A 15,173-nucleotide genomic window follows, 5' to 3' on the forward strand; every position below is an offset into this window, starting at 1 on the left:
GTTTAAATATAAAAAAATGCTAATATAAACATCAATGCTTCAGTTATATTATAACCAGACGCTTCAAACTAGTAACCATGGTTGAATAAGGGGCATCCTGGGATTATTGTGGACTATCGTTGCTGCAATCCTCATATCAGACGGTGGAGCCGGCGGTGCATGGACACTCGAGGGTCCATGTCTCCGAATCACGCACGACAGAAGCAATACTTTGCATCGACGGATAAGGGATGCCGAAAGGGACAAACCCGAGTCGGTGCGGCAGTGCCAATCCCGGCTGCAGAGTGCGTCACCAGGAGGTTGAATAAGCAATTATCCCAAGTTCTGAAAATCGAATCTGAACAAAACCAAAACTGTAGTATATAATTGCTCGTAATCTGAATGATCTCTGGTTTTAAAACTTCAATAAACGAACCAATAAATTATGAGTGATGAATAGACATCTTTATGCAATATACAAAATAATATACTGGTTTTCAGAAATAGAAAAAAATTCAGAATTTAAATCAAATTGCTTTTTAATTCGCTATCGCAACACTCGAATACGACATCTGGGGAGAGACCGGTTTCATGCCTTTAGCCCTTCTCAATTTCCTCTCCTCCTTTCCTCAGTTGTATAGGAATGTACTACGATAATTTCCTTTTTCTTAATATTTTCCCCTTTTATTTAATAAAAATATTTTTTAAAATTTCTATGATACTTTTATTTAGAACTATGTTTAATGTAGTTTTCAGTTCCATATAGTTTTTTAAGTTAAAAGATTTTAATCTATGTGAAAATCAAGAGAGAAACTAACGTACTTCCTTTCTCTATGACTTTCCACACGCTAATGGGGAAAGCATGTGAAGTATTGCCATAGGAAAAGAGTTCTGCTCTACGCCACCTGCAGCCCATTTCGATCGCCAATGATCAACACTGATTACGCGCAATGCTTAGGTACGGCGTGGATGACGAAAAATAATCTATATCATGACGCGAACGCCACTTTTTGTCCGTAAAACCGGTCTGTCAAAAGCATTTTGCTTTTCTAAAACCCCCGGGGAAGAGTTAAATCTCCGTATCCCGTATATTAGTCTATACTATATTTGATGTCTTTTACGCATGTGCGAGCTTGCTGTTGTTGCAGTTAATTTACGTCGCAATAGAGCTGCACAATGGGCTATTGGCGACGGTCTGGGAAACATCCCCGAGGATGATCCGAAGACATGCCATCACAATTTTGATCCTCTGCAGAGGGGATGGCACCCCCGCTTCGGTAGCCCGACAACCTGACTGTGAAGTCGAGCACTTTACGGTGGAACAGTTTAACGAAAATCAATTCCGCACACCCTCGGTCCCTACGCAGACTGATCCAAGTGGTCACCCACCCGCACGCTGACCTCAGCCAGTGATGCTTGACTTCTGTGATCTGCTGGGAACCGTGTCGTAACGATCAGTCTGAAGCGTAATAAATAGCTTGAAGAACAGAAACATTAAATAATTATAATTTACATTTATTTACAATTTATACATGACTAGTTTAGTTTAAATGCGGCATCAAATATTTAAGATGCGAATAAGAAAAGATATAATAATAGAACAACATTAAAAAGCAATTCTGAAAAGTAGGAATTAAAGTTGTAGTTAAAACAAACTTAAAGTTATTAAATAATTATAATAACATTTAATGCAGAATATGATCTGGGATGACACGTCGCTTCAAGTCCACTCCAACATTACAGCATCATGGCCACTTCAAAGAAAAAAAAAGAAGAAAAAACTCAAAAATGCAAAACGACCCACCAGTCACCAGCAACGAGTAAGGTCACGAGGCTGTCCCTCTAAGCCACAAACCGTTTCTGACCTTTTACTGCTAGTTTCCCAGCCTCAATCATTAATAAAACATCAAAGCTATAAACTAATGCAGAGAGCTCGTCAAAGTTATCAACAATATTGTTTATCAACAAAAACGAGTAAGAAGAGCAACAAGCAATCTCGATCATTTGGAAAGTTTTGTAATTTGTGGTGATTTTTAAAAGAAATTTCGACTTCGCAGCATAATTTGCCTTTTTAAATAAAACTGACTACAAAATCGGTGTAGATAAAGAAAATTCAAATTCTTAACTTAATCAAAGTATGAAACTTAAAACTTTAGAGAGTATACTTCAAACCCTAGATGCATTTGAAAGACCTAATATTGAATTAGAGCAATACACTACCAGTCCTCATATTACTGGTAAATTTAAAAATATTGTTTAGTTAATTGTTTAATTTTCCTGCAAAACTGTATCATTAAATGTGTGAAAAAAGATTAGATTTGTATTATAGCTATCTATATAAAGATTTATCCTAGACTTACCAGTATCATCTCATCAGTGTAACTCTAACGCAACGGGAAACATTTCTGTACCAATACTTAAGGCAAGCAGTCACCAACATTTGGCAACTCCAGCCAGAGTTAGGTTTTTTGACATGACATGTCAAAATGTGTAAAAACCATGACTAAAGTTCTTTTTGGTACTTTTTCGTTATCTTTGGCGCAAGTAATTTTGGCTGTTTTATCTATTTATTTAGAAAGAAAGTTTCTTAGAAATTAAAAAAAAGAAGAAAACAGTTGAATTTACTTGCACTCAGTAAGTTTGCATTGGTGACTTTATCGCAAAATGAAAAATTACCCAAAAAGTGGTTTCTTGTGAAAATAATTAAAGTACGTAATTGATTATTAATTGTATATAATTGATTGATCAATAGTGAATTTATATGAACTTTTATTTATAATTATTTCATATTTAGATAATTATTTATACTAGTAATTATTTTTATACCAAAATTTTGGCTTTTGCACAGTTNATATATATATATATGAAATATAGGTATTATTATTATAACTGGCATTGAACCCTCTACTCTCTTATAAGTATGTGACCTTGACCAAATTCCTTTCTTACCACCTTTACAACGTTTTTGATTATATTTAATGAAAAAGTAAGTCATAATCTCAATTCTTTTATTTCCTAGAATATCGAACTGGTTTACACTTTCATTTTTAAATGCAATATGAATGAAGGGTTTTACTAATATTTTCTAACTTTCTTCAAGTTTTTGGAATCTTGTTATTTTTTACATGCAGTCTTTATATAACATATAATGATTTTGCATGAAATGAATGTTTCCTTTTACTTTTTTTAAACTATTTATTGTTTTTTATTTTACAGCAAATTTTTTAAATGTTGTTGGAAATGAAAACTTAGAAATTAAAGGAAAATTTATTGCCGATCTTGGTTGTGGCTGCGGAAATCTTGCTATTGGAGCTTCTTTATTTGGTGCAGGGTAAATATAACTTTTATATATTTATTATTTTATGTTAACAATTTTATATGGTCACTTGCCAAGACGTAATACCCAATTCTCAGGGACCAGCAAATCTCTATCACCATGTTGCCCAGGAAACTAGAAAAGTTCTCTTGGCTACTAACCTTTTCAATGTATTATTTTGCTATTTATGTTATTAGCTCTTTTTCATCAAGAACCTTTGTATAAAATTTTTTTTTGAAAATCTGCATTATGACAGCAACAACCGTTAATCGGTTTCACTTGTAATATGCCACATGTTTATTTTTTTTAAACAAGATTCATAGTTCTCCGTCTTCTCCTGATTTTCCTTATGCTCTATATTCTGTCTTTATTGTTCTAATTTTCAGCATTTTGTCCTGATTATTATTATTATTATTATTATTTTTTGTAGAGAATATACCATTTCGACAAACACGCAATTTAAAAAAAAATCATTTGGATTTTTTTAAACTTTTGTTTCACTGGGAAAGAAATAAGAAAAAGTATACATATCAGTGTCAAAACTAGTATGCTTTCATTCAAGAGGTGAAATTCAAAGCGTATTTCTAATGAAAAGAAACCATGTGAAAAAACCCATTCCTTATTGTCCCCTTTTCTTCAGAAGACTGAACAAAAAGTTTCTTAATTACCCCACCCTTTTTACTGAATAATTATACATTTTTGTCATTTTATACCTCTTATCATTATAAGTCAGTAACATGCATTTGATCTTGAGTTAATGCTCAGTAGGTGTCTCACACATACAAAGATTACTGAAGACGAACCAAGGCTCCTATTCTAGAAAATATTCTTAGTTTATTTATTGCATTGCAAGTTTATAGACGTAAGTCTATTATAAATTAACTATTTTTTTGGACCAAAAATGATCTGTGATTATTGAACATATTCAAGGAGTTCAACCTTGTGTGTCGTTTTTGTTTCTTTTATAGGCATTTAACATTATTGGAACTGAGATGATCTTTTTCTTTTTTCTTTTCTAAAAGAAGATACTGGAGTGCCTCTTTTCTGCCCCAAGTGACAAATTTTTTTTTCTCTGAATCTCTTGGATTTTGCATAATTTTTGTTTAAAATAAAAATTTCTAGTTATCACTAGAAGTTTTTATTATCTAAAAATATGAATTAATAATGTTGTATTACACTCTATTTTCAGTTTCAGTCAATCATTTTTATTATTGTTATTATTTTAATTTCATTAGTTATGAAAATAGTCACATTAAATTCAAAGATTATTTTTGATTCACTTATTTTTCCCTTACTTTTGATTGTATATTTTTGCAGTTGCATTTCAATTCTTAGTTGTTTTGGAAAGCTTATAGAATTTTTTTTATTCTATTTAATAATGATAAAACTTATAATTCTTAAAAAATATAAGTAGGAGACAGTTAAATTTTTGGGACCATCCACTAATTATTTATCATTTAAATTTATAATCTTGTTTAAAAGTCTTTTAGTTATCTTATAAAAAATAAACTCAGCACTTTTGCAGCCAAATTTTTTTTCTTCATATGTTTGGTCCTTAATTAGAAAATTATTTTAAAGATCAACTTATTAAAATTTTTTAATGTAATTTTATTTTGTTAAGCCGATCAAATTGAAATGAAAGCTTTGTTTTTAATTTCTTGCTGGTTTCATTTAATGGTTTAATTTCTGGATTATTTTTCTTTTTATTTTGAAGATTACAATGCATTTTGTTTTCTTTTCATTTTGGTATACATTTATTCTTAAAAATGTAGATTAATATAAGTTTTTTTCAAGTAATTTATTGTTTGTGAAAGTAAATAAAATATTGAAAATAATTAAAATCACCAGTTTTCTTTTAAACTTATTTGATCTAACTTTCTATCAAGAAATATGTTTCTGAAGTCAAGAAAACTCAGGTTCAAAGATTTTTTACCATTTGTACGCATGCATGAACTTGCCCCATTTTCTTAAAATCATTTTGGACCAACTTGTTCCTACCTTAATTTTTTTATTTAAAAACGCTAAGTGTTTCCTATTTTTTTAATGTTTTTTAATGAATTAAAAATAATACCAGACAAAACAAAATTTTCAATGCAGTCGATTAAAATATTTTTTTTAGCCCTTCATTTCCCTTTGCTGAAAACAGTATGTATTGCACGGAAAAATGACCTGATTTTTATTTTGAATCAATATAAAGCCTGTTTTAATTACACATAGCTAAGTTGCCAACCATATAAAAAAGACGAAAAGAAAAACAAAGGAATAATTTAATTAAAATTATGTTAATAGTACTTTTAGAAAATGTGCTTTTTTTTTTATTTAGAAAAACGTGTCTACTTATTTTGTATTTAACCTGTCATTCACTTATGAGAAGTTAGCATTAAAGACCTAATCATTAAGTTAAAACACAAGTTCTTGACAGCAAAAAAATTGTTGTTTCTACCTATTTGCATTCTAATGTCCTCATGGCTAAGACAGATCCCTTTACTGATAAAATTTCCAAAAATGATCTAGCATAAAAGAAGGTAGAAACCACAACTTGTTTGTAGTTCACATCTTTTGACAAGACCTATGCTTTTGTTGTAAGTATATATTAAACTGTACTTACTTAACAACTTTTATCTTAACAGTTTCATTTTGTTTTGTTTAAGAGGCTTGTTATCTTTAACAATTGTTTGATTTTTCAGAGCTTGCATTGGTTTTGAAGTAGATTCAAGTGCTTTAGACATTGCTCTGAGAAACAAAGATGAGGTTGAATGTGATAATGTTGATTTTGTTCAATGTGATGTTATGGACTTGGAAGACTCAAAATGGAGGAAAGTGTTTGACACAGTTATCATGAATCCGCCATTTGGTACAAAAAATAATAAAGGTTAATAAACATGTTTCTTTATAATTACATTTTTACTTAAATTAATGTTCTGATGATATTTTTATCAGGTTAAAAAAATCGATTTAAAAAATGTGCAATATATAGAGTTGTACTGTTTACTGCCTGCTTACTGCTTTGGAAACTAGATAATTTATTTTCACTAAGTTTTAAAATTAGGTTTGAAATTCATCAATCAATGACTTCACTAACTGAAAAAAAAATCCTATAAAACAATGCTTTAAAAATAACTCCATTTACTTGGCACAGTTTGAGGGCAAAATTAATAGAAATTCAGGCAAAAAGTATATTTGGAATTTTCTCACATGTAGCGAGAAGCATTGTTTTATATATTTTCCAATAATCAATGCCATTTCTTAATTAGTTTTATAACTGAATATTTGAGAGAATAAATACCTATCTTAAGTTAATTACAGCAAACTGTACATTTTTGGCTCTTTTTTCTTCTTTTAATTGATTTTTCTAATGGTTCACTTTGAGACACCTGCTATACAGCAAAAAAATGATAATGAACTTGTTTGAATAATCATAAAATGAAATTAATCTTTTATATTAGTTACTAATTTGTATTTGTATTAATGATTATTATTGCAATTATTTGATGTTAAAGTTAAAAATATAGGGCACGTTAATTTACTGTTATTCAACAAATAAATAAATAAATAAAATAAAAATAATATTTTCATAAATTTCAATATTAATTAAAACATCTGTCTTTAATATTAATGTTAATATTAAAGACAAATACCATGTGAATTACAGATTTTGGTTCTGAGTAAAAAGACAAATAATGTATTGAATCCATAATTTTCAACCTCTGGCTCCCAGTTCTTTTTTTCTTCTTCTATTTTTAAAATGTTTTAATTGATAGTTTAAAAAAAATGGAACTTTTTTTTTTTTTAGTTATAAAGGATTCTGGAATTATGTTTATTACTAATAGTAATGCATTGACATTGAAACAAATGACGTATTAAATATCACGAGAATATGTAAAGTTTGTACTAATTATATGTCTCCTTACTCAACTGTCTCATTTTTATTATTTATATAAATATTTATTGTTTTTTTTTAAAAAAAAATTAGATTTTACCTTATTATGTTATATTTTTTATATAAGGTAAGTCTACATCCAAGTAAATCATACTATTTTTTTCTTTTTTGTAAAATAGTGACTCTTAAAACAAACATTCAAACTTTAGAAGTGTGAAATATTCTTTTTTTAATTGTTGAAGAATAGTTCTTCATTTTTATTATATTGTCAGATAAAATTTGAAGATTGGCTTTAACTTATTTAAATTTTTTTTCTTTTTAAATAAAATGTTTACATATTTGTGTTCTTTTATATCCTTAATATTATTTTATGTCCACAATTGAAATGTTTTGTTTGGTGGTAATGTTCAGATTTATGGTGCAGTGGTTAAAGCACCGTGGATGTGTAAGACCAGGATTCTTTTCCCCACTTACGGTTAAAGCATTCTCAATTTTAGATCGATGAGAACCAGGAACCAGCTTGTTTGGGAATTAAAGAATTCTAACAAGCTGATGACAATTTGATCAACAAATTGCCACCATCATACTGTTGTCTTGAAATCTAAGAGCATTATGCTATATGAGTAACCACTGGCTGTTGCAGGAGTATTTTACTCTCGCTATATTTTTATGATATTATCTAACAAATTAAATTTATGTTAACTTTGTTTTTCATACATAACATTTCTAAATTTTTCTGGCGGCTTATCTGATTTTGAAAGAAATATTTGATTTACGGAATTGTGGAAGACTCTCATTTCTAAGACTCTCATTTTAAAATGGATAGATTTATTTTGTTTTACTTCGGGTCTGTTTTTATTTGAGGTGCAAATGTATTTCATGTGCTTGCCAACCTTCTTTTTATTTTGTGTCTTCAGATCTAAGAGTTTTTATTTTTTTAAAATTTTTTCTTCTTCATAAAGCTGTTTTGTAGCAATTTTTTTTTACACAATTTTCAAGCAAGGGTGTTTTTATTTCTACTGATCCTTGATTTATTTTTCTCTCAAAAAGATTTTTATAATGTTCTTGTTTCTCATTTTTGATTTTTAATTTTTTTAAAATGAAATCTCAGAATCTTAAATTTTCAGCTTTTGATTCTCAGTTGTTTCTAACAGAATTTCAGGTTCTTAAAATGTTCAATATTTATGGGTGTCATTTTTTCAGAAACTGTCAGATTTTTTAAATGTTCTCCTTTTAGCATTCTGGAGAAGATTTTTTGAAAAACTTTTGCTTCCTGTTCGATAATTTATGTCAAATTAAAGTGTGTGTATAGTCTTTTTTTAATTAACTTCCTTGTTTTTCTCAGAACTTGATGACATGTTACTTTCATTTTGGCTTTTCATTATATTCCAAATAAAACTATATCTGAGTTAAAAATTGTCTTATTTCCTATTGAATTTAATTTTTATTTATTATCATTTTTTTATTCATTCACCTAAATACTTTATATAAAACTTGCAATATATTTTATATCATCTTCATGAGTGTGATTTTTAGTTCTAAAAAAATTATTAAGTTTTATCAATTGTGTTAACCTTTGCTTTTATTGAATCAATACGATTTGTGTATTTTTACCAATTAAATTAGTACAATTCAAAAAAAGAAAAAAGAAATTAAACCAATAATTGTTCTCCTATTTTTCAATTTTCTTTTTGAGGCTTGGATTCTTCATTTATGCCATTTTATTTTTACTATTTTATGTTTAAAGCTACATACAAAACTTTGCCAAGTTGGGATTCAAACTGCAAGTTCGAATATTTAAAACTGTGTAATTTACAAAAACTAGTAAATAGCTCAAATTTTTCAATATTTTAATGAATTCAATTCATTAGCTTACTTTTTAACATTTTTTAAAATTTTATATGCAATATTGAACATTCTAAATAAAATGTGCTGATATTTTTTTCCAATGTTTATACTTAAATATACAGCATTATGATCTAATTAAAAGTTATATTTCAAGTGAAATATTTGTTACGATTTAGTAATGTGCACTCACTTTTTATAGAGTACTGTATAAAGCAATTTATATATATTTTTAAAGCAAGTCAAAATGTCGTTATTTATTTATAGTACAATTACATTGAAATATACTGATCTTTTTCTTTTATATTTTTCATTTGACTAAAAGAATATCTTAGTTTCTTTGTTAAGTTTGTTTCATATTTGTTCTTTGTTGTTTAAAACTATTTTTTGTTTTGTTTTAAACAAAAGATATACTTATTTCTTTTAGTGTAAAATAGTGTTTAATAATTTAACTGTTAAAGTGTTTGAATTCTGTGAAACAATTTAGTTTATTTATTTATGAAATTTATTAAATAATATGAAATTGGAGCCATAGTTGCTTAAGATTAAATCTTTTAATAATTTAAAATTAAGTTCTTTATCTCATATTAGTTACCTTATTTTGTTTTATCATTTTGCTCTTACTGTACATAACTGCTCTTAATATGTTGTATTTTTTTTATTTATCTTTTTGTGTTGTTCTGAAAGGGTTGAAAGAAATTCAGATTTCCTTAAATGGTTTCTATTTTTGTATTATGCATTTAAAATCATAAACTGAATTTTTTTTAATAAGATATGAAGTAGCCTATTATTGTTTAAAAGTTAATTCATTACTGTGTATGATTTTTATGTTAATGCATTGCAAATGATAAAAATAGAAAAGAATCTCTAAACTTATTATGAGGTATATCTGAAAAATCATCCAATTATGGAGTATAATTAAATTAATAATATTTAATTAAATTAAATTATTAAATTAATACTAATAAAATTAGCATTAAATTCTAACTAAATTTAATTTTTTTAAAGATACATTTTATATAGAATATAGCTGTCTGTTTATTTATGCATATCCACATTTTTTGCTCCATGACTACATCAAATATAATTGAAGTTTGAAGATCCCACTACAATAACAATTCAAATGTTATCCATCGCTCTTCATTGATATTGTTACTGAAATCATTGTACTATAAAAATTTGAAAATTACTGACCATTACTATTGTTTTTAGAGATCACTGGGAAATAGTAATTGTTTCGATTATTATTGAAGATCCCATGCAGTAACTGTTTTAAATCTTATAACCATTGCTGACTAATATTGTTATTGAAAATCACTGTACAATAACAATTTCAAAAGTCATTGTTGATTATTACTATTATTAAAAAGGTTTCCTTTCATTAAAGGATAAGCAAAAGTTCTAAATCCTCATATTTATATAACTATTTTTTTTTATAGGAATAGACATGAAATTCTTACGGACTGCTTTATCACTGGCCAGAACTTCTGTTTACAGCTTTCATAAAATAGAAACTTTAGAAGTAAGCTAATTGTTTTTGTATTTTCTTCACTTTTTTCCACATTGTTTTTAATTAGTTATTTCAAAAGCATTTCCAAGAATTGGAGCATTAAAAATAAATAAATAATTCATTTTCTGTTATTCAGAAATTAAATTTATTGTTCCTTCAATTTCCATAAATAATTTAAACTTTATACAAAATAAAACTGTATATTTTTCCAATTTTAATGAAAAATTCATTCATAAACATTTTATATTTATATTACAGTGGAACCCCAATTTTCTTTTTTCCATTTCGTATGTTATATAGCTTTCTACATCTTTTTCTGCTGGTCCGTGAGAATCGCCTATACTGATAATGTTAAATTATCCTGGATTTTGCGTTATCCTTTTTAAGAATCAATTCCGCTTTAATATGTTTTTCTAACAGATCAGAATAATTTTTTCTCCACAAGAGTCGCACAAACATTTTTCAAGTTCATTCTTTTCATTTTTTTTTAAGAGAGAGAGAGACATGGTTATTGGTTGTTTGAAGCTGTTCTGACAATTTTTTTATTCTATCTCTTTGTTCTTTTGTCTGTGAGAGGGGATTTCTCCCTTGATTCAAAATCAGAAAGGTAGTTTGATGGGTAAAGCCCAAGAAGGGTTGTTAAAGTAAGTGCAAAAGCTTAAAATGTCAATTTTTCGCGTAGAATTTTTTTTAGCTAACTTCAATCTTTTTATCTTAGAATAATCCAATCATTTAAAGAACGTTACACTAAACAACTGGTTAGGCAATCTTTTCTTTCTTTCGATTCGGGTGACTTGCAAGATGCTTTTAAGAAGCTTAAGATTCTCTTTTACTCTTTATAGGACCACTTTTTTCTAGTAATGTTAGGTTAAAATTTTTATGGGATTCAGAATTATTTATAAGAAGAATTTCCCTATGTTTATAACATAAATAATTAATTTGACTTCTAAGACCATTTTTTTCTGATGGAAAGCCGGCTAGAATTTTTCAAAATTTCATCTGCTGTAAAGAATTGATCATAAGCATCTGTGCTTATAAAGAGTCAAATTTATAAATTCTGTGTTTATAAATCCAAAAAAATAAATAAAAAATAAATGAGAAATGATCAAATGAACAAACACCTCATACACAAGAGAGAATAGCTCTCCAGTGTCAGCTTTACTTCTTGGCCTTATAATAATCTTTACTGTTACCAATATTAATGTTCTTAAAGCCCTTTTTGGTATTTTTTTTTGTATTTTCTGAAATTATCAATAGATGGTTGCTCAAATCATAGGTGGGAAAAAAACGTCACATCAACATTTAAAAATTATTGAATTTTGTGGGAAATATAATTCCTATGCCTTATGAAAGGATAATAGGAGTTTTTTTTAAATATTTTTTTAAACTAGAAAAATTGTTATTAATGAATAGCAGTATGCAAAATGTAGTTTGACTGTGTGTAGTTTATGTATGAGGTATTTATTATTACGTGTTAAAATAATATATTTATTGATAGTGATTTTAAAAAAATATTATTATAGAGTTTGACTAAAGAGGTGTATTTCTTGATAAAATTTCCTATTTTATTTAGCAAATTTTACTGAATAATTTTTAAGTTCTGTAACAAAGGGATTTTTTGCATTAAAAAATTTAATTAAAAAAAACATTTTGCATAAATCTAATCTTACTAAAATTTATTATAATTTGTTTGATCAAATCTAAGTATTACTAATGTTTAATATTGAAAACATCTTGAAAAAGTTCTCATTTTTCCTGAGTGATATTCCAGTATATTTTCCTTTATCATTTAATTAATTTTTTATTGTAATTTTGTTAGATATTTTGTTTTGACTGTGCAATTTTTAAATATTTTTTTAAAAGTTTATTTGTTGTATATCTTCGTTAAATAAAAGTTTACTCATATCGATTATAGGAAGGCCTTTGTGACAAAAAGCAATAACCCTTATTTTGGTTATTACACTACTAGAGGTTTTTTGTGTACTTTACAAATAATTAGATTTATTTTTCATGAAATATATTTGCCGTTATATATTTTAGATTAAAAAACTTATAGCTAAGCATTATCCATCTATCCATGCAGAATGACAGTTTTTGTGATATGATTTATACATTACGTAGTTTTTTTAAAAGGTGCTATAAGGTTCTTATTTTTGATTTTCGTTTTTTAAAAGCCCCTAAAGGTGCTTTTTTCACAGGGTGTTTTTAAAAAGTGCTTTTTTTCCCTTTCCAAAATGAAATATTTTATCTTTACCATATTTATTTTCGCCACAAATTATGCAAAATAACATTGTTCTATTCAACGTTTTCACACTTAATTCAACCTCAATCTATTTCGTCTAGCTGTAAGTCCATAGCGTATGAAAACGTCATTCGTTTTACATGTTTGATTAAATACTTGCGGGTCTGCATGTGCATATACTGAGCTGGATTCAGTGAGATTCTTCCACTCTCATGTGCAACTTTGCTGCATTTTGCAAGATATTCTGAATTTCAGGATTCAGTTAGTTTTGAATTGATAATTTAAAAATACTTCATACTTATAATAGGTAATATCCTTATGCCAAAATTAAAGTACTTAAACATATTTTTTTGAGTGCCTAAAAGGTGCTTATTTTTTGTTGAAAAATTTGGCTATGCACACTGTTATAGTAGAAAAGTGAAATGTTTATAGGATGTTATACTTTTTATTGTATCATGATTTGTGTTATATGGGTTCATTTATGTGTGTTTATTTAAGGGGTGTTTCTTTTTCAGCACATAAAAAGAGTGGCTTCATCTTGGAATGTTGATGTGACACCTTGCTATGAAGTTAAGTTTAACATCCCACACAGTTACAAAAGGCATCGTCTTGTATCAAAAGATGTTAGTGTAGCACTTCTTAGGTTTAGTTTTGCGAAACAAAGAAATGTATTATAATGTAATGTTACTTGTTGTTATATTTTATTAAAAACTATTTTATTAATTTTCATTTGTGTTTTATAATTGAGTAAACAACACAAATAAAAAGAAGCACTTTGTATGACATTCAATTAAATAACTGTGTCTCAAATTTTTACAAATTAAAATTTTTATATCTAAAGAAGGTCACCTAAAATATGTAGATTCATTCACCCTTTCTATTAGAGTTAGAAACATTTTTTAGTTAATTGGGCAATCAAATAGTTTTTTTTTAGCTTAACATATCCTGTTGCTCATTATTTGGTTTGAAGTAAATTTTTTAATTAACAGACCTTAATTAGCTTAAAAAGTTTATTTAAATTTTTTAAATCAAAAATCTAAATTATTTTTAAAAACTTTTAAACCTTGTTTGTATAAAACAAAAGTTAAATAAAGTGTCAGAATGTAAGTTCTGAACAAAAATTGAGCCATAAAAACTATATATATTAGATGCAACAAATTAATGTTTGAGTGAGAGGAAAAAAGTCGTTTACAAACCTGGTCAATCATTTTTTTGTGCAGGAAGAGCAAAGATGAAATTAAAATTATCCAAAACAAATTTAAAAATCAAAAGAGACTGGAATGTATTTTCTTTCTGCTTAGCGATGTCTCTTAACTTTATTCTCACATAAACAGGATTTAGCTGTTACTTTATCTGCACTGCCCTATAATACTGGAAGAGATAGTTTCAGTTTTTGAAATATTTTTAAATTTTCTCAGGGAAATACTCAGATGATTATTTTAAAACCTTTAGAGATATTTAATTTATGTGATTTTTCATACATAGTAATAAGGTTTAAAGCTTTGATGAACAGACAATAAATTAAGAAAGAAAACAAGTACTTTTGTAAAAGCTATACCAAAAAAATTAAGCAATAAGCTTCTAACTTGTATTGATTACTTTGGATGTTATTTGCAAAAATTGCATAAAATTTCATAAACTTGGTTTAAATATTTATGGAGATATAGACATTTTTAAAAGAAACTATATTCTTTGTCTTGCTTTTTTTAGCTATAACTTTATAAATATTCAATAAAGTTAAACAAAATTTTTGGAGTAGATTAAAATTAATTAAAAAATTATTGTTTTTAAAGTTTAAAAAAAGATTTGTTACAAATTGCATAAGATATGAGCATTTAAAGTAGTTCTTTTATATTGTGTGCGCAGAAAAAATTTAAGATTATTTTTTCATAAATTTGCAGTGAATCATATTTGGCAACTAATGAAAAAAGTGTGATTTAAATATCTTTAAAACGTAGAAAGTTTTGACTAATTTTCTTAGTAGTTTTTGTGTTTTTTAATATAAAGCTCAGAATGATCAAGGATTTTCCACAAATATTTTTATGTAGTATAGCAAATCACACCACCCTATAGTAACCAGACAGCAGGAACAAAATTAAATTGTGGAAACCCCCTTATCGTTTTGAGATTTCTTTTAAAAAGTACAAAAACTACTTACAAAATTGCTCAAAAGATATATAAATCAGAATTTTTCATTAGTTGCCAAATACTACTACAAAAAGAAAATTTTTTTTAATTAATTAATTTTTTTCCCCCTGCACAGTATAAAAGAATTACTTTAAGTATTAAATATCTTGTGTAGTTTTTAAAATTTTTTTTTTCAAATTTCAAAATAATTTCGTAATTGATTTTAAATTGTTTCAAGAACTCTGTTTCATTTCATTGAATATTTTTAAAGTTA

The 15,173-nt window shown here is 27.0% G+C and overlaps 2 protein-coding genes across 3 annotated transcripts in view; both read left to right on the plus strand.

Annotated features, from left to right (window-relative positions):
• LOC107441924 (GATA zinc finger domain-containing protein 14) overlaps positions 1–15,173 on the plus strand; it is a 214,804-nt gene that overhangs the window by 67,962 nt on the left and 131,669 nt on the right. The gene's annotated exons all lie outside the window — the stretch shown is intronic.
• On the plus strand, positions 1,662–13,501 carry LOC107441925 (Methyltransferase like 5). Of its 2 annotated transcripts, none has more exons than XM_071179427.1 (5): positions 1,662–1,953; positions 3,196–3,310; positions 5,983–6,167; positions 10,460–10,542; positions 13,288–13,501. In XM_071179427.1, exons 1-5 carry the CDS (start codon positions 1,668–1,670, stop codon positions 13,447–13,449), a joined length of 831 nt encoding a protein of 276 aa, XP_071035528.1. In that variant the 5' UTR covers positions 1,662–1,667; the 3' UTR covers positions 13,450–13,501. The 2 variants fall into 2 exon arrangements, with proteins under 2 accessions (XP_071035528.1, XP_015910824.1); XM_016055338.2 differs by having other exon boundaries at positions 1,677–2,216.

Source organism: Parasteatoda tepidariorum, chromosome 4, assembly GCF_043381705.1.
Source record: "Parasteatoda tepidariorum isolate YZ-2023 chromosome 4, CAS_Ptep_4.0, whole genome shotgun sequence".
In the NCBI taxonomy this organism is placed as follows: domain Eukaryota; kingdom Metazoa; phylum Arthropoda; class Arachnida; order Araneae; family Theridiidae; genus Parasteatoda; species Parasteatoda tepidariorum.

What these genes read in the sequence shown, in the direction of transcription:
- LOC107441925 (XM_071179427.1), top strand. Translation starts at nt 1,668, where the DNA reads ATGCAGAATATGATCTGGGATGACACGTCGCTTCAAGTCCACTCCAAC. An exon ending in GCTTCTTTATTTGGTGCAGG is followed by an intron (nt 3,311 to 5,982) that starts GTAAATATAACT and finishes TTGATTTTTCAG; the next exon opens with AGCTTGCATTGGTTTTGAAG. An exon ending in TGGTACAAAAAATAATAAAG is followed by an intron (nt 6,168 to 10,459) that starts GTTAATAAACAT and finishes TTTTTTTTATAG; the next exon opens with GAATAGACATGAAATTCTTA.